General features: G+C 38.3%; 2 protein-coding genes and 1 long non-coding RNA gene across 3 annotated transcripts; all 3 read right to left on the minus strand.

Annotated features, from left to right (window-relative positions):
• Nucleotides 1-2,281, minus strand: rplp2a (ribosomal protein, large P2a). Its single transcript, XM_084738294.1, has 5 exons — nt 2,169-2,281; nt 973-1,096; nt 608-656; nt 419-514; nt 1-129 (listed from the first exon to the last, which is right to left on the minus strand). The coding sequence occupies exons 2-5, from the start codon at nt 1,093-1,095 to the stop codon at nt 53-55; spliced, it is 345 nt and encodes a 114-aa protein (XP_084594420.1). The 5' UTR covers nt 1,096; nt 2,169-2,281; the 3' UTR covers nt 1-52.
• Nucleotides 2,282-4,171: 1,890 nt separating this feature from the next.
• Nucleotides 4,172-6,131, minus strand: LOC146332042 (uncharacterized). The gene is made up of 2 exons (XR_014772605.1): nt 4,881-6,131; nt 4,172-4,737 (listed from the first exon to the last, which is right to left on the minus strand). It is a non-coding gene; the product is annotated as an uncharacterized LOC146332042 (long non-coding RNA).
• A 600-nt stretch (nt 6,132-6,731) lies between these two features.
• LOC146332043 (adenosine receptor A1) lies at nt 6,732-12,345 on the minus strand. Its single transcript, XM_084745540.1, has 2 exons — nt 11,763-12,345; nt 6,732-8,216 (listed from the first exon to the last, which is right to left on the minus strand). Exons 1-2 carry the CDS (start codon nt 12,116-12,118, stop codon nt 7,586-7,588), a joined length of 987 nt encoding a protein of 328 aa, XP_084601666.1. The 5' UTR covers nt 12,119-12,345; the 3' UTR covers nt 6,732-7,585.
• Nucleotides 12,346-19,509: the final 7,164 nt, after the last annotated feature.

Below are 19,509 nucleotides of genomic sequence, written 5' to 3' on the forward strand. Positions count from 1 at the left end.
TGTGTGTAAACCTTTTACATTTTTATTGCTTTTTAAACACAGAGAAGGCAAATTAATCAAAGAGACCGAAGCCCATGTCTTCGTCTGACTCTTCTGATTCCTCTTTCTTCTCTTCCTTTTTCTCTTCCGCTGGAAATGAGATGCATAAAGACAACAGTCAAGAACAAGTCAGCAAGAATATTTAGCAGTACTGATATTCACTACAGTCAATTTTCATTTAGGACTTAAATGCAACTACAGCTTCATTTGAGACAGCTTCATAATACTTGTACTGCTAGTAGATTTCAGACAAAATAAAGATTTGCTATTGAGTGGCAGGTGAATTGACGCATTTCTTCAAGAACTTCAATCAATTCTACAGGAACTGAAAACATTAATTTATCAATTTAAGGTTAGACTAAAGGGTATATACACATACCAGCAGCAGGCGCAGCCCCACCAGCAGCGGCTCCACCAGCAGCGGCAGGAGCCGCCACAGCACCACCTGCTGGCACGGAGGCTAACTTAGAGAGGCCTGTGGGGAAAAAAGAAAGAAATGCAATTTTTAGCCATCTTCCCTTTGTGACATCTTGAAACTTGCACTACATGCTCAGTGAGAAGCCCTTACCTGAGTTCATGACTTCATTGATGTCCTTGCCACTTAGTTCACTAATGACCTGTAAAGAAACACAAGATTTAATTTCATTTCTGCCACACAGCATCCTCAGTGGAAAGAAATACTACTTTTTTGTAAAAGACCTTCATCACAGCAGACATGAATTACTGGACTAAGCACATGTGTTACCAATGATACTAATTAAGGTTCCAATCAGGTCAACCTGCATCAGGGTGCTGCTATCGTGCTGGAAAGACCCTGCTACACTAAATGGAGCAGGAATTTAGTTAGTATCATTGGTAACGCAGATATTTACCCTACTAGCTCAAATCAATATGGTTACGAAGAAAAGGAGAAAATACTGTTAAATGGCATACCTTGTTTAAGCGTTCATCATCGGCCTCAATTCCCACGCTGCCCAAGATGGCCTTGATGTCCTTTGCAGTGGGGCTGGTGTTTCCACCGAGCGCAGCAAGGAGGTAAGCGGCCACGTAACGCATTCTGGATTGACAGGAGACACAAAAAATGCCAGATGAATAATGTGTGCGCAATGCAGCAGGTTACACAACACTCACGTCAAGTCTGGGAGAGGAAAATAATGGAATGACACCCTGCGTCTCAACTTACGGACTTTCATCTGTGAGTGTGTGAGACTAAAAATAAACCGCTGTTATGCACTGTTTTCGCATTTACTCCATAGCCAGTCAATATTTTTTACTCTGTTGTTTTTATTGTTATGTTACTGTAATTTCAGAGCAATCCCTTACACAAGAATTTCTTTTGGCATGAATTAAGTTCTATATTATCCAAATAAACAAACAAAAAAAACTAAACCAGAACTTTTCACATTTATATAACTGGCTATTTTCAGCTCTAATCTGGGTATCATATGACCATGATCATGTTAAATAAACAACTGTATGATGAAAGAGCCAAATGTAGTATCCTGTTAAAAATGATCTACTCCTGGGACTCACTGCAGTGTTTACAATCACCACTAGGAGGCTGAAATGCATGCTTTGCTTTCCCCACATGACAAATTTATTTTTACTACGCCTATCATGTAACGACAACATGGTGCGTACATTCAGTAAACAAGTAGTCAAGTAAAAATAGTAGAAACCTTAAAAAAAAAATAGTTGGTCTGAATATTTGAGTTATCTTACAGTAAATGCGTTTGGGAGGAGCCCAGTTTGACGTTAGCTTAGCTAACGTTAGCTTTAGCTGTCGATGTTTAGACTTTAATCACTCAGAAATGAAGGCGAGAATCACAGTCCGATGTTTACAGTTAGTTTTCATTGTTTTCAGCTGTAACGCTGTTGAATACTTCTCCAGTAGTGTTACCATTACAGCATGCAGCTACGATATATGTGACTGAGAGCTAACAGAGACAGCATGGCGGTTAATGTTTTCCTACAGCTGTCCTCCATTTGTGACAGTAGTGGCTTATACGTCAGCAAAACTATTATTTTTATTAATTAAATACAGCCATCGAGTAAATGTAACATTGAAAACACAGTCCGGCATAAACTAGTCAACACACACAGTTTAATTTAATAAAAGTTTAACTTACTTTTAAGTCTAAACAGACACGAAACGTCGGTCACGCTAGGAAATCCGGAAGAGAGGAGGAGGCGATACCGGAAATCGTCGAAGAGTGGAGTGCGTCGATTTCATTGGTCCATTTGGGATGACAGACATGTACGTCAGCATTTCGACACAACCAAGCTGTGTACTGAATGAATGGAAGAAATGTCTTATTTATCCCATAATTTACTAACATTGTATGTATGTAATATTTAAATTACAACTTTCTGAACACTCTTTGTTTACATTTCTGCTTTTTAAATATTATTTATTATTTTGAGTAGAATAAAAACTGTAAGACTGTATGTATGTAAGAGTATACAGTATTCTTTTTCTTCTTACTTCTCTTTCTCTCACCTCTTCTTCTCTCCTAATATTTGTTGTTTTTATATTTTGGAAAGAAGATTGCATTCAACAGGACAACCTGCCACCCTGTAAAATGGTTAGAGTACGTCTACATTTTATCAATATTTGGATATTCAGTCAATCAGTATTTATTTGTACAGCACGTTTCATACAACCAAATGTAACGCAAAGTGCTTCACACAGTAAAAGCCAGACTAAACAGGTGCCCATGCTTTTAAAAAAACAATAAGTATCAATCCAAATAACATTGATATTTGTGGCACAATCAGCTATTGACGTCTTTTACTGAAGTAAAAGTGTCATTTATTCAGAATTGGAAATGTTGAAATATTATCAGTAAAATATACTTATCAAACCGTACGTTACATTAACACACATCTTTTTTGGACTACATCTCTTTTTGGATTACTATTTTGCACATTTCAAATATTCTTATACTTATCCTTGGTGAATACTTTTCACATTACTGCACAGTAGTGTAAGCGTTTTCATGTAAATTACATACATATGATATTACATACATATATTTTTATGATAGTTTCCCACATCTCACTGTCAATCTTCTGTTTGCTATTTATGCTTCTTGACTTGGAGTGCCTGCTTTGTATTGTTGTACACTAAAATCACTGAGGCAAATTAATTTTATGTGGAAACCTACTTAGAAATAAACCTGATTTTGATTCTGATAAAGCAGCAGAATCCCTTTAGTGCAGCAGTGGATCGCAAATTGTGGTGCAGGCCTGCCTGCAGTGGCTCTATGACACCTGTGGACGACCAGGGGAAAAATATTTAGTGAAAATAAGTTAAATGAATATGATTAATGTAGGAAAAATAAACAAACAAGAGTTTGCTGATACGATTGTTCAACCTTTATTTCTCTAAAATTCAACTTGGATTCTTTTTCACAAGTTGCCTCCCCAATTATTGTGAATGATTGCTTAAAAAAGTCTATTTTTTTAACTTCTGAAAAATGGGCATGCCAGAAAAAGTTTGAAAACTGTATTATTGGACTAATATTACTGATCCATTTCTGTAAGCTACACTTTAATGTTTAAACTGGCCAAGATGGATATTACATAACAATTGTGAGCTTTAATATAACAGTGCATAGCCTAATATAACAGTATATGATTTATTTCAAAGTAACTGGTAACAAATAGCTGTCAATCAAACAGAGCAAACAGTGCATTATCTCACTATAAATTGGAGCTGAATAATGGAAATATTAAAGTTAAGTACAACCACCTCAAACCTGTTCGAAACTCAGGTAAACTATCAGAAGAGATCTTATCAGACCCTTGAAACCCATTATTCCCCTCTAATTGTCTCTTAAATGGCTGGAAATTTAGAAATCTACATTGGATGCCACTAGCACATATTCTATTCTGATGCCATTTTTAAATTTAAATGACATTTTAAAGAGTTTAAGATGAGGGACTATTTACACAACGTATGTTGCAATGTCGTGACATGTTAAATGAAAAAATGTTGTGACATGTTAAATGAAAAAATGTTGTGACATGTTAAATGAAAAAATACACATGAAACATGATTAAAAAGCGGAGATGCTACAAATTTTAAATTGCTAAATTGTGTGCCGTGTACTGAAGGACAGAACAGTGATTCAGTTAATTGCATACATTATTTATTTCCATTAATTCACCATAAATACAAATGAATATAAAATGATGTTCAGAAATGGTTATATATTACCTTCGCCCTAGTTAAGAGGTAGTTATAAAATTCTTTGCTGGGCATTTGTAATATCACATATGCTTACAACACTGTTGGAAACCCATAAAAAGTGATAATACAATCAAGTGTTCTGTTGACCTATAATTCCAACATTTCCTCCTGTCTCTCCTGTTTAAAGAGCAATTCGACAAGAAAGACCACTGAATTTGACAAGAACTCTGCAATCTTCTTCACGTTCGTCACATACCACATCTTATAGAGACATTCTCCTAATAACATGAGGAGAAATATGATCAAGATCCCGAGGAAAATGCGGTCCAAATAATAGTTTGCTTTTTCCCTGAAGGTCCACTGATCCCATGGTAGTGCACGCCGGGCCTCGCAGTATTTACTGATGTGTATCAAGGGATCGTTGTCCACGTCTTCGTCTGGAGCCTCCAGGTCTTGTACACCCTCTGTTCCATCTGTGTCGGCCATTTCACACTGGTTTGCTGCTGCAAATGAGAGTTTTCCTCAGTTATCTGATGACGTTAAAATGAAATCAAGATTGCAATTACAAGAAGTGCAGATAGTGTCTCTTATGAAGCTTCACAAGTCCTTGTTGGAGCTGTTTTAGGATGACTGTGAAGAGTCTTACCTTGAAGACGATTAATCTAGGATGAAGATAAGATGCACGCACACAAAATGGAGACTCTTGGATTTTTGTCTCCACGCTGCTTGTGTCCCCTTAGCAATCAGTCGGCCACCAGCTACGGGAGTGTGCCGTGGAAAGGCAGTAAATGCCAGCACCTACCTTGCCCTCACTAAGACGAGGGCTGGGGATTAGACCACACTCAGCAAATCCCTCAACAAGGATGAAGGCGACAGATGGTAAAATACGTATTGATATGTGAGAGGGAGGGACAGACAGAGACAGACACAAAGAAGACTTCAACAGACAGCATGTTAATGTGAAACTATTCAACCACAAAAGCCTCAGATGGTCACAGCCGACAGGAAATAAACATGTCTGTGAACATCACTGCAATATGCACATAAAGCCCACATACCAAATGACAAAAACATTTAAACATGCATATTCTAAGACAGATTAGGCCCTTTTTTCTTATGTGTTAAGTTCTGCAAGTGGAAGGCGCCTGACACTGACTGAAACCAGGCACAAGTCAAACTGATGACAAAGCAGAACTGACACAGCTTTAGCAGCAGAAGCTTTAGCCTTAGAGTTGGAATAAATCACTTCAGCATAATGCTCTGTGGGTAATTTACTCAAATGCTTCAGAGCCTTTTCAACAGTCTGCCACAGCTATTGAAATATGGCTTAAACTAGCTGAATTAGCCGAGGAGCTGCCTGCCTGCTGCTTCCTGTGATAAAGACTAATGGCTGCATAGCTTTGATGCTGCCAGAGTTTTGTTCCATTTGGTTTAGTGACTTTATTCTTAATTTGCATTCCATGCAGGCGGGGTCTGTTCACTTCTCTGTATATTGAATGGTTTCCAGTGAAACATAAAATTTCAGAACACACTGTACCCTCTATTGATCTTAGCCTACTCAATAAATCTTCCCATTCTGACTCTTCTGCTTGTGCTCACGTGACCATGCAAACATCCAATGTAAGCATTTGCAAATTAATTCTATGTGCCAAATGGAATTTCATTCCTAATCATGCTGTGCAAAAATGCAATATTGGCATGTCTGTTGATCTGTCTGTCCACCACTTTTGGCCAGATTAAAATATTCTGTGTGATGGATGGCCATGAAATTTTGCACGGACATTTGTGGAGCCACAATGAATCCTAATGTCTTTGGAGATCCTCTTTTCATCCAGCTCTACCAACATTTTAACTTTTCCAATGAAATATCTTGACATCTCCAGGATGGGATGCCATGAAATTTCATATAGACATTCATGTTCCTCTTAGGATGACCTGTATTAACTTTACAGATCCTTTGATTTTCATCTAGCATCACCAAGGGGCCAACATTTAAATCAAGTCTCAGCATGTTAGCATGGTAGCATTTAGCTCAAAGCACCTAAACAGAACCTGACAGAGCTGCTGGCATGGCTACAAACTTGTAGGGCTCTGTCTTTGGCCTGGTGCAAAGCGGAGCACAATGACACACAGCTATCATTGCTATTTTCTTACTGTCGCAGTTGTCATTTTCACGCCCAGTGCCCATGTTTTGTAAGTAGCAAATGTACTTGTGCCCCCATCTGTATGCCCATGGGTGTGTTGGTCTTAAAATGAAGTGCAGTCAGGCACATTATTGGGGCATCGCTATCTTGTTGCAGCAGAAAGCAACTATGCAATTGGCCCACATTTAACCTGATCAAAGGTGCAGTATGTTCCAACTACTAAAAGAACACACTATTCACATAGTGACATGGGCCTACATAGGGGGGTTCACAAGTGTACACTCTACTTCTGATGGAACACTGCTAATCAGTGGGACATAAAAAATAATGTTCTGATTAATAACAGATGATTGCAGATGGATGAAATAAGATGAAACTGTGCCCATTTATGCACAGCAACTGATTGTTTAAATCTGACAGGATTGGTCAGGATCTGGTAATTAATGCTGTGTGTTCTTCTACACATCCAAAAGCTCTGACACACAGTCTGCGTTCAAAACTGTGTAGGAAAATAATTTCCTCTGGAGAGTTTCCTCTGTCTTATAGACACAGCTTTTAGTTTTGCGGTTGAAACATTTTCAGTGTTTGTTTAAAATGATTGAAAGCAGCCTCTCTCATCATTAAATCATCTTTAAATGATGTCGAGCAGTGCAGCCCCTCCAGATGATTTCTTTATCATGTGTTGCGTTGATGCCAGTGTTTTCTTTGACGATTTACTTGTGTGCAGTAATGACACTGCAGTCATTGCTGCTGTGCCTCGTGCATAAATGTACACACAGTGTAACACAATAGTTGTTGGGCAAAGGTTCTGTTGTTGTAAATGTGAAATAAGAAATATAACATTAGCATATTAAATGAAGAAGCTATGAATGTTTATTATGGTGAATTTACCAACAAGCTTTTTGAACATGAAATGTTTGTCATATCACTTATTATGATGCATTATACAGTATATTATAATTCAATATGAATCAATTCAGGAAACATTAAGTGGAAAAATTATCCAGGTTGGCGGGGATATAATTTTTTCTTTATGATTGCAGGCTCATTTTCTTAAAATGTAACTGCGTTGAAGTATGAATGGGTCAGACATGAATGTGTCCCATGATGATGCTTCATTGTGTTTATTTATGGGTTGATATAAATATAAAATAATCCCATGTGTATCATCACTGCACTGTCTCACACAGGAGTACTGCAGCCTGTGTTACAGGTCCACTTTCTCTGTCAGGGCTGGTGTGCTGGTGGGGCATGGAGTGGGTTCTGTGGGTTTACACAACATGCAGCGGCGAGCGAGCTGGATCAGCGTGAGACGGAACCGCTTTATCCTGAATGCGTAGACCATAGGGTTGAGGGCTGAGTTCACGTGGGACATGAAAATGCCTACATACATGGCGATCTTGGGTACGTAACACTTCGGACAAAAGAAGTTGATGCAGTTCATGATGTGTATCGGCAGCCAACACACAGCGAAGAGGAAGACCACCAGGGCCAGTGATTTGGCCAGCTTCAGCTCCTTCCGATAGTACCTCTCTCCGTCACAAGTGGCCTCAGCACGCTTGTTAAGCTGCCGCCGGATCACCCTGAAGATCTCCCCGTACAGAGCGATCATTATGGTCAGCGGTACCACCACCCAGCCAAAGAAATTGAAGTACACCATGTAGTCCATCCTCATGACGGTGGTGAATTCACAGATGATATCACTGGAAACATTGAGGTTTATCTGAGCATCACGATTATTCCATCCAATCATTGGAACCAACCCGGTGAGGAAGGAGAGGATCCAGCAGAGACAAACTGCCACATACGCCCTCCTCTGCGTCACTATGATGCTGTACCTGAGCAGGGTTATTGGAAAAGAATGAAGACAGGTTTTTCAATCACCTAAGTGCACACATGCATACTTCTGGACCAGTATTTCTTTGAACAAATGCCAGTCTATGGGTTATTGTTCAGAAGCATTTTTCTTCTTTTGACGTCCAACTGGTAAACAAAAAGTGGGATGGGTGACCGCCAAAATCCCTTAACAAACTGTGTTTATGTCAGTTATTTAGGCTCACGGGGACATTTTAATTAGCTTAAAAGCTTCTGATGTTCAGGCAATTGATTTACATTAAAACAGGCAAGGATATATGGTGCCACGTCAAACTCAAACAGAGACCCACCTCCTCTTGATCGAGTCTCTGCAGCTGAAAGCACACATTTAGCTCTCTGATGCTAAAAGCAGTGGTGGAAAGAGTACTTAAAATCTGTACTCAAGTAAAAGCACTGCTACATTGCTAAAATATTAGTCAATTACATGTAAAAGTACTGGTATTAGAAATATACAGGGTGTCCATAAAGTCTCTTTACAATTTAACAAATGTATTACAAAAGCAAATGAATAGACAAATCTGTGGAAATTATTACAAAATGAAAAGTAGATATTTAAGTTTTTTTTGCCTCATTTAATACACCTCTATATGGGAACCATTAGTTGCACGAAGCACATCAAGACGGTACTCGATTTCTTGCCATGTTCGCTGTAGCATAGCCTCATCAATGGTGGCAATGGCATCAGTGATCTTTTGCTTCAGGTCGTTGATGTCCCGTATCTTGGTTCGATACGCGATATCTTTAACATAACCCCATAGAGAGAAGTCCGGGGGAGTGATCTCTGGTGAACGAGGTGGCCAGGGGATTGGGCCATCCCTTCCAGTCCACCGGTCTGGAAATGTTTGATTTAGGAACCCACAAACATGCAGTCCCCAATGTGGTGGTGCAGCATCTTGCTGGAAAATGATGGTTGGTTGCATCATCCAGTTGTGGTGCCACATATTCAGTCAAAAGGTCAACGTAAACATCTGCAGTAATTGATTTCTCGTTGAAGAAAAATGGACCAATGATTCGATTGCACACATTCCCACACCACACACATGCAAATGTGATTAAAAACTTTGATAAGCACTGAGTACATAGAACAAATCTGATTAACATATCTCATCAATTGCTTTTGTAATAATTTGTTTAAATTGTAAAGAGACTTTGTGGACACCCTGTACTTCAGTTAAAGTGACAAGTATTTGTCTCAAAAACTACTCAGAGTATTAGTTACTTTTAACCATTGATGTCACAGTCACCTCTACAAACTAGGGCTGTAAATTTTGTGTGTTTTCCTGAACCAATAGTTGAAAACACCAACATTTGACTAATCATTAATAATTTATAAGCCACATAACACATTTTATTTTCATAATTTTCATTTTTTTTTTCTCATTTTAAGTCAAAGTTTAAGTTTCCTTATTCAACAAATGGCTCCACTAGACAAAACAATATCAAATGAGGTGCAGTTACTTTCATGACTATTGATTAAACACCAATGAATACATTTCTAATTGGGTAAATTCTTAACAGCAATTAAGTGATTAGTGATTAATCATTAACATCCAAGACTTGAAAGTGCAGACTTGAAAATCTACTCATAAAAGTACAAGTACCCCAAAACGCTACTTAAATAACAATAATCTGAGTATTTGTATTTAGTTACTTCCACCCCTGGCTACAAGCATAAAGTAAGTTAAGACACTATTGATACTACTCCTATAATTATTCGTTCTATTAAAATATTCCTGATGCAAGTTTATAAAATAGGATTATCAGAAAATTGAAGGGTATCTTTGGTATTCTTCTACCTCGACCCTATTATCCCATGTTTTCATGTCTAAGGGGGTTTTCAGGCACGGTACAAATCAATCATATCTAATGTTAAAATTCAAATTTTAAAAGTTGTCCAGCATTGAGGGAGAGCGCTGCAGCCCGTAGAAGCAAAACTACGATATAATCCCTCTGGGCAACTGAGCACCGTCAATGTAGGGCCAGTAAAAATGCTTGTTTTTGCCACTGACAAGTCTGGCAACATTATGGAAAGGATCCCTACAGAGAGAGAGCTTTTTTAAAGGCTAAGATACGTTTTCTTTAACCAGAGACCGCTGTTCTATCGCCATCACCAAACCAACCAGACTCCCTTTGCAAATCTAGAATTTTAACATCATTCTCGTCATCCTCACTCAAACTTGACAAAAGCAAAATAAAACTCACCAAAAATTCAACAACAAATCCAACAACTACCAACTCTGGTTTGGTCAAAATAAACCAAACAAGGAAAATGTGTGATTTTTGGAACCGTCGAGAAACTAACCAAGATTTTGCTAAGTTTTATTTTCTTTATTATTTTAGTTTCTGTTGAGTTTGAGAGGATGATGTTAAAATTCCAGTTTTGCAGTGGGAGACTGATAACTTTGGTGAGAGCCTTACAATAGCTGTTTCTGGTAAAACAAAACATATCTTACTCTTTTAAAAGAAAAAGTCTCTCTCTGTTGTGATATTTTCCATAATGTTTTCAGACATGTAAATAACAATCATGTTGTCACAACGCATGGTCCATTCATCAAGCCACGACTTTGAGGCTCTGAAGAAGGTAAAAGTTTGTTTGCTAGCTGTGATGCTAAAGCTGATATAGAATTGTAAGGAGGCAGGAGCACGCTGCCTTGATCATCTGTGCCCAAACTTCTGAAAAAAGAGGCGGCAGCATATATGGACCATACAGACTGACAGGTGGTGAGCAGAGAGAATTGGCGGTACTGTGCACTACATGCCACACCGTCTATATTTTCCTTCCACATGACGCGTCACATCGACATGGTAAATGCAAATGCTATTTGTTGCAAAAGTGAGGAAAAAAGGCACTGATGCTGAAAAAATCGACTCGTGGCTCTGCTTCAACTGTCCCAGAACCTGGTTAAAAAATCAGAAATAAAATAGAATAAATCTTTATTGTCCAGCGGGGTAGAAATTTGACTTAGGCTCACCAAACGCAATAAACAATTTAAGAGACTGACTAAAATCGTACACTGTATGCTCAGCTTAAGTGGATGCACCTTGATGGGTCAGTTGAATGGATGGATTATATTGGCTGCAGCGCTCTTCCTCAGTACTGACCCAATTGGTCACTGAGAGATGACAAGATGAGGAAATAGAGTCCAGGTGGAAAAATGCTGAAAATATCCTTTAAGGGGTTTTGCTGTTTGAGGAAGGAAGACAATTTTAAAATTTGGGATAATATAGATAAAACTTACTTGACTTGATTTGACTTGTATGGATAGATACACATGCTGTGTAATGTGGCATTAATGGAATTCTAATGAAATTAGGCTGATGCACTTTTGCCATTAACATATTTCTGAGTAAGAATAAACTGTTCTCAGTGATGAATATTCGGTAGTTCTTCCTGTAAACAGTTCACTGGAAGCTGTGATACTTTTCTAAACATTTACAACACAATCTTAACCAAACTAAGCTCTACTTTAACCTAATCGAGTTGAGGAAAACAAAGTGCAGTTCCTCACTTGGTGGGGATCTTGACCCGTAGATATCGGTCGATGGCGATGGCCAGCAGGGAGAGGATGGAGCTCTGGGTGATGATGAGCAGCAGGCAGGAGAGGAAGAGGCAGGTGTAGAACTGAGTGTTAAATCCCAGACTGATGATGATAGCCAGAGGGATGACCAACACCCCCACGGCGATGTCAGCCACAGCCAGAGACACAATGAAGCAGAAGGTGGTGTTGCGGAGAGCCCGGTTCACACACACGGCCAGCACCACCAGCACGTTCCCCAGCACCGAGGCCACGGCGATAGCTGTCTCAATGGAGATGTACAGCATGTCCATATGCTCCTGTTGCTTGATACGAGGAGAGGAAGACATTTTTGCTCTTCACAGATCTCGCTTACCTTCACTCAAAGTGTAAAAAAAAAAAAAAAACTGTTGAGGTTGTTGAAACTTCTAGCCTCCACTTTGAGGTTTGCTTCGACAAAAACATGTTCCACTATGTTTGTTCTCTAGCTGAAAGAACTGGACTTTTTGAGAGGCTCCTGTGCTCATGAAGACACGCTGGACAGTTAATCCTCAGCATGTTGTGGAAGCTCTGCACAAGACTGGGTACCAGTGCATCACTACTCTTCTACATCCTTACTCTCTCTCTCTCACTAGTCTGTAAAAACGAGTCATAAAATCAAGGGGAGGGACTTTGCTTTCTGCAGCAGCCTGCAGCACTAGTTTTGCTTACATTTGGCAGTCGTGTGCTCGTGTGTGTGTGTGTCTGTGGTTGTGTTCTTAGCACAATGACCACCCTGATGCATTTTGATAAGCGTGTTGGATAAAAGAAGCTCTCAGCTGAAGACGATGAAGCTGCTGATTTTTATCTTATAACAAATGAATCCATATCAGCTGCAGTGATGGGTAGAGTATGAAAATTAAAAAAAAAATCTATACTCAAGTAAAAGTACAACAAAAAGAATGACTGAAGTAGAAGTGAATACCATTTGAGACACCTATCCGAGTAAAAGTAAACAGCCAGTAAGTGGTTATTAAATTACTAGCAGTTAAGTTACTTACCATTGTAATATTCTTTTAAGGTGCACTGCAATTCTGAAATTATTTTTAAAGGTACAGTTCGGATTATTGGCTTTGAGGTTGTATGAGGTGCTGATAGTCAGTTTACTGGCAGATGTTAGTAGATACACCCTCAGTTTTGGAGAAGCTGAGAGGGGCTAACCAATGAGGAAGCTAAGCAAGACAAGGCTCGAAACAAAAGGTGTTTTAGCCACTTACAAAAGGTCCATCTAAAAAAATCTATCACTTTAAGTGTACACTATCTTTAGAATATTTTCATGGCTTTACTTTCTACATAATATATGAGCCAACCAAACTCCATAGGCAAAAGTTGTTAGCCTCCAGGTGCCTCGGTCTGTAATTTTGTTTTATTGTGTGCTATCAGTGAATCCAAAATAGCACAGTGGAGGACAGAGATGGAAATTAACAAACAAACTAGGACAGCGATGATGATGCTCCAGGAAGTCAGTGCCTTCAAGTTCCCTTGTAAAATTCAAATCCTCATTCAAATTGTTATTATTGTCATATGCCAACAGGAAAAGTGGGTCACACATTGCGATGAAATTCTTATTCTGCGAATCGCCTGAGCAACATCAGACATCGATTAAACACCAGCGAGTCTTTATGCTAAGCTAAGATTACCAGTTGCTGGCTGTAGCCTAATATTAAATGGACAGATATGAGAGTAGTATTCTCTTCTTGCACAGTGTAGCGTGACGTTAATCCATTTTTGGGCTGCACGTCTGTTTACTTCCTGTCAATGCCATACATGACCTTCACCCACAAAATTATTGATTTTTCATCCTTAAGTTAGCTACTTCACTAGTAGTTACTGTTATTTTTGTCTGTAGTGTTTTTAATATTTTTGTAATTTATAATTCACCTAAGCGTCTTATATCACCATTAGGTTGGAATAACCCCAATTCACCGCATCAGATATAAAATATCATCGAGGGAAAGCGAGAGGGAGAAGGTCAGAGAAGCAGCAGGGGAGAAATGGTGTGTACAGCCAGAATTAATATCTGCTTTGGTGAATAAAGGGTATATGTCAACCAAACTGGATGTGATGATTACTGAAACAGTGGAAGGATGAGTCGAGACATTCTTGGTGAGTTATATTTTGTTTCTGTTGAGGCTGAATGAAGATGAATACTAATTAAAAGTACGAGCAAGACCCATTGCATGTTGACTACATCCTAGTACAAAACATTGTAACTTCAGAGGCTACATTAGCTTTTGGATGGAGGAAATCATGACATCACTTCTGGGTGTGTGGTCTTTCTAATTACGCATCTTCACAGTATGATACTTAAACAGTTTTATGACAAACTGCAACTTTCTTGACTTATAAAATTATCTATTAAGTTGAGAAACATATGTGTAATATGTGGCACGATTCAGATGGGATCAAAACATTATTTGTTTCTTGCCACTGACGACCATTCATTTTTTTTAAGAAGTAAGATCCCATGGTGGTTCAGAAGAGGTGTGACTTTGCCTCTCTTTTTCCAACATACTGTGGCACATTGGAAAAAAAGGCCATAGTTTGGAGAGGACGTGAGTAATGTGGATTGATGAAATGTTGGGAAACACAAACACACAAACTGCTCTACAATTATATCAGTAGGGTTAATGCAAACCATTTATATAAATATTTTATTAGTGTGATGAATGTTTAATCCAGCTCTTTGCCATTAGCCTGTGTTATTGTTAGATTTCACCATACGAATGACGTATCTTCCTATTTTCTTACTTCCTTTCATCTTGTAAGATCAATACGTGAGAGACATGGGGTCAACTAGTTACGTAGCATAATGACAGACTTATGATGGCTGACCTCCAATTCATCACTTATTCCATCTGCTAGTAAAATCGTATGCCAGCACCGCATTTTAACTCTTTAATTAGAGTTATAAACATCTGATGCTGCAAAGAACTTTCATTCTTTTGCCATTCTTGAGCAGTTATGATGTTCAAATGTACACATATAAGAGGTGTTTCTTAAAAATAAGTAATAAATGTTTTAGCATCACTGTGACAGTCTTGCATTTAACTTCAGTGGCACTTCTTTTTATCTCTTTATTAGTCCAGCTCCTCTATAAGTTGGACTCTGCAGGGCAAACTGCAGGTAGGAATTGGGTCCAAAAGTTCAATTACTCACAAAAACTTAATTGTCTTTCCGAGCATGAGAAGAGTTTGGCAGCAAGTATCACTGAGCAAGCAATCATTGAGATTGTCCTCAGTTGCTTAAGGAAGCAAATTCAATATGTGCCTGTAAATATATTCAGTCTGATCACTTAACTTTTTTTTTTTTAAGAAAGATGACTCAGGATGTTGTTTTGGGACAATGCCTATGATCTCAGGCTCTGGTCTATGCATCAGGGTGTTCATGAGCAGACACTTAATCAGTTTTATTAGGCCTCTGTCGTTTCACATGCCTTCATTAGCTCAAGTGGGAGTCTCCATGCATCAAAAAATACTGCAGTATGTATCAAACATATTGACTCAGCACTCAGCAACACTTAACCTAATCTACCTTTTAAACCATTTCTTTGCTACAGTTTGCTTGTTCTTTTTTCCCTCTCGGATTGATCCAGTAATGTAAAATTCTCCTTTTTACAAGTGTGGTTGTATGATATTAGCCATACTAATCAGGTTGGGACATTGTGTAAAATGCAAATAAAAACCACATGCAATGATTTGCAAATCCTTTTCAACTTGGATTCAATTGTATACAACACAAAGACAACATATTTAATGTTCAAACTGATAAACTTTATATTTTTTTTGTAAATATACACTCATTCTGAATTTGACATCTGCAACAACATTTCTAAAAAAGTTTAGACCGAGGCAACAAAAGACTTGAATTTGTGGAATGCCAAAAAAAAACAAAAAAAAAACACGTGTTTGGACCGGGTTTGAAAGAGTCATTCACAAGCATGGATGGGGCAAGATTCACCATTTTGATAAAAAACTGCGTGGACAAATAGAAGAACAATAACCGTGAAGAATTTAGGGATTTCACCATCTACAATCCGTAATATCATTAAATGATTTTGAAAATCTGGAAAAACCAACACTGAATGCCCTGAATGCCTTTGTCTCCCAGGTGTCACTGCATTAAAAATTATATTAAAAATCCACATTATTGTATAACGGTTACTACATGGGCTCAGGAACAACTCGGTAAGCCATTGTCAGAAAACACAGTTTGTTGCTGCATCTACAAACAAGTCAAGTCTTAAGTGCAAAGTGAAAGTCATATATCAGCAACATCCAGACTCATCTGAGGTGGACTAATGCAAAGTGGAAAAGTGCGCTGTGGTCTGACGAGTGCACATTGCAAGTTGTTTTTGGAAGTAATGGACGGCATGTCCTCTGGGCTAAAGAGGAGAAGGACCATCCAGATTGTTACCGGCACTAGTTTCAAAGGTCAGCATCTGTGACAGTAGCATCACGGCTAACTGTCACATCTGTGAAGGTCCCATTAATGCTGAAAGGTACATACAGGTTTTTGAAGCATCTTTTTCAGCGACGACCCTGCTTATTTGGGTCAAGACACATTCTGCACATATTACAACAGCGTGGCTTCACTGACCTGCCTGTTGTCCAAACCTGTCTTCCACTGAAAATGTGTGGAGCGTTAGGAAGGGCAAAATAAAACAACAGAGATCCCAGACTGTGGGGCACCTGAAGTAGTAGAACAAGGAAGAATGGGAAAGAATTTAACTTTCAAAACATGCCTCTGTCTCAGCTTTTTTTTTTAACATGTTGCAGGCATCAAATTCAGAATGAGTATATATTTGAAAAAGACAAAGTTCATCAGTTTGAACATTAAATATCTTGTCTTTGTACTGTATTCAATTGAATATAAGTTGAAAGTTTTTGCAGATCATTGCATTCTATTTTTATTAATGTTTTACACACCAGCCTAACATTTTTAAAATTGGGGATGTAATATGACTGAAAAATTCTTTTGTACAATCACTTATTGATTGTCAATTGGCAGCATCCAATCCTATGAAATTACTACAGACTTGTAGAAAATATTGTTTCAGCATACTGCAGAAAAATAATGGTTATTTTTGCCATTACCCAACCATCATAAATAATTTGCTCCGCTGAAAATCCTCATGCTTTGGTTGCACCACATAATGCATCATTATCTATAAACAGAAGTAATGAATTTGATTATGGTCTTGCAGGGATCCGCCTGCACATGCGCCTCAGAGATTACATGACAGTAAAGCTTCTATTACCGGTTCCAATTAGCGAAATTATTCTCAACATCCTCACCAAGCGTCCCAGTTTAATGTAGAATTTATTATGACTCCGCTGCTATGCCGTCTGCGTGTGTCTATAATAATCAACCTCAACAGTCTTCTAAAAGGATATGAGTGTTGAAATTAATTAGCTGAGTGGAATGCAATCAAAAATAAACAGGGAGTGGCTTTGAATATTAAATGTACAGATCAACTCTCAGCGGTGAATGGTACTCATGAGATAAAGACTCCTTTAAACCAGCCAGAGGGTGATCTATGTTGTTTGTTTGTTTTGTGTCTCGCCATTTGCTCTTTTGTTTATTCATTTGAATATTTAACTAGTGCATGTTAAGCTGCAGTTTTTATTATGTCATGTACACTGTGTGAGATAGGAATTGGATTTGTATGAGGTGACCTGTTTGTCATTTACCTGTTAGCTGTGATAAGACAAAACAGATGACTGTGAGGCTACACCTCACTTTCCCATGAAACCAGAGGCAGTTATTGTGTATTTGTATAAGTCAAATCTGTCATCTACCGCATGTGTGGTCTCCTTTCCATTTTAAGGTGAAATCTGTAATATATTTACCTGCATAAATCATAAAATGACCATAATAGGTCATCAGAAATTAAGAAAAAGTTACGTTGTAACATCAACACCACAGCTGTGGTGTCCCTTTTGAAATTTCTATTCCAGGCTAGAATAACAGTTTTTGTTTGCTTATTTCACATTAATTAGAGTTCAAATTAATGCTGAATGTTCAACGAATGAGAACGTGAGTCGTAAGAAATCATTAATTATCATATAGAGGTGTAGATGTTTATAACAGTTAAATTGAACAATATGTTAATGGGGTCTTGCAGGCAGTAAGACAGGAGAGCCACTTAACTCGAACTCCAGAGTGTGTATTTTCAGAGTAGAAGGCTTTGTTTTTAGGATAACAGGTTTAGCTTTACATTGACAGACAACTGGGTTATGTATGTGTGTTAAACAGAGCAACTAAAAAAGATAATGGACCCAAAAATGCAGATTGAGGCTGAGCAGAGAGAGTTCAAAGTGATTTAATAACAAAAAAAAAAAGTCCAGAATAATGAAAATCCAATCCAAAACAAGGTAAAAGTCCAAAATAACAAGAAAGTCACATGACTAAATACAAAGGGAAACCAATCGGGGCAGGTGAAAACAATCAGTGATCAAAAACAATGGAAAATGACAAAGACAGGTAGTGATACCACCAACAAGACAAAGGGTAAGAACTTCAAAATAAAACAGGAAACCACTAAAACCCCCAGACTTATGCTATGTTTATTCATGTCTATGTATGCTATGTTTAGAATGTTTTCACCACCTTTACCTTGCCATTAGGCAGACTTTTGTGATGGGAAAATGCTGTCATATAATTGGTGAAAACAGTAATTTTACCTTGCAGAGCATGTTTGTTGGTCGTCTACCGCTGCCTCCATCTTTTAGGCATTGTTGGCACTAACGCGTTAGTGTGGGTTGGAATTGCTAGCTCTAACCAGTTGATGAGCTGGTCAGATTCTGTGTGTAAGGTTTGACTGTCTTTTTCCTTAGCCTGGAGCTGGCATATCTGTAGCTTAAGGTCTCTGATTAACTGATCTGATTCCATTTGTAAGGTCTGAGTGGTTTTTTCCTTATCCTCAAACTGGCATAACTCTTGCTTCAAGTCTTGAATCAGCTGGTCCGATTCTTTGCGGAAGGTCTGATTGTCTTCTTCCCTAGCCTGGAGTTGGCATAACTGTTGCTTCGGGTCCTTCAGCTCTTTCTGTTGTTCCTGATTTTTGAATGAATGAATGAATGAATGAATGAATGTACAAGACATTTTTGTCAAAGCGTATAGTAATAATAACATTACAAGCAAAAACAAAGTAGAACAATTCATAAAATAATGAAAAAACACTTGTGTTTGTGAGACTGTGGTAGTGTGTGTTGAAGTTGTCAGTGTGTGTGTGTGTGTGTGTGTCACAGTGAATATTACTGTCAGTGGTTTTAAGAGCAAGCAGTTATTCAAAATGACCAGTGATGGGAATAACAGCGTTAAAATAAACGTTAAAATTAACGCCATTACTAAGGGCTAACAGTTACTTTCCCTGGTAACTAGTTACTTTTATAGTGAAGTAACTCAGTTACTAACTCAGTTACTTTTTGGGAGAAGTAACTAATAACTATAACTAATTACTTTTTCAAAGTAACGTGCCCAACACTGCTTTTAGGTTGTTTGGGTCATTGTGTGAGTTCGGGATTTTAAATGGTTAGCTCAGATTCACTGAAGACAAAGACAAACCAATGAATCGAGGCTGCAGTAAACCAGCAACTTCTGTGTTCTGTGAGATAAAAACTCTGGCGGCTTTGGAGAAAGAAATATTTGTCTTATATTGCAGTTGCTTCCTGTCAGAGAAGGTTGTCTGATGGCGTTT

Source organism: Lutjanus erythropterus, chromosome 2, assembly GCF_056507025.1.
Source record: "Lutjanus erythropterus isolate fLutEry1 chromosome 2, fLutEry1.hap2, whole genome shotgun sequence".
Lineage (NCBI taxonomy): Eukaryota > Metazoa > Chordata > Actinopteri > Lutjaniformes > Lutjanidae > Lutjanus > Lutjanus erythropterus.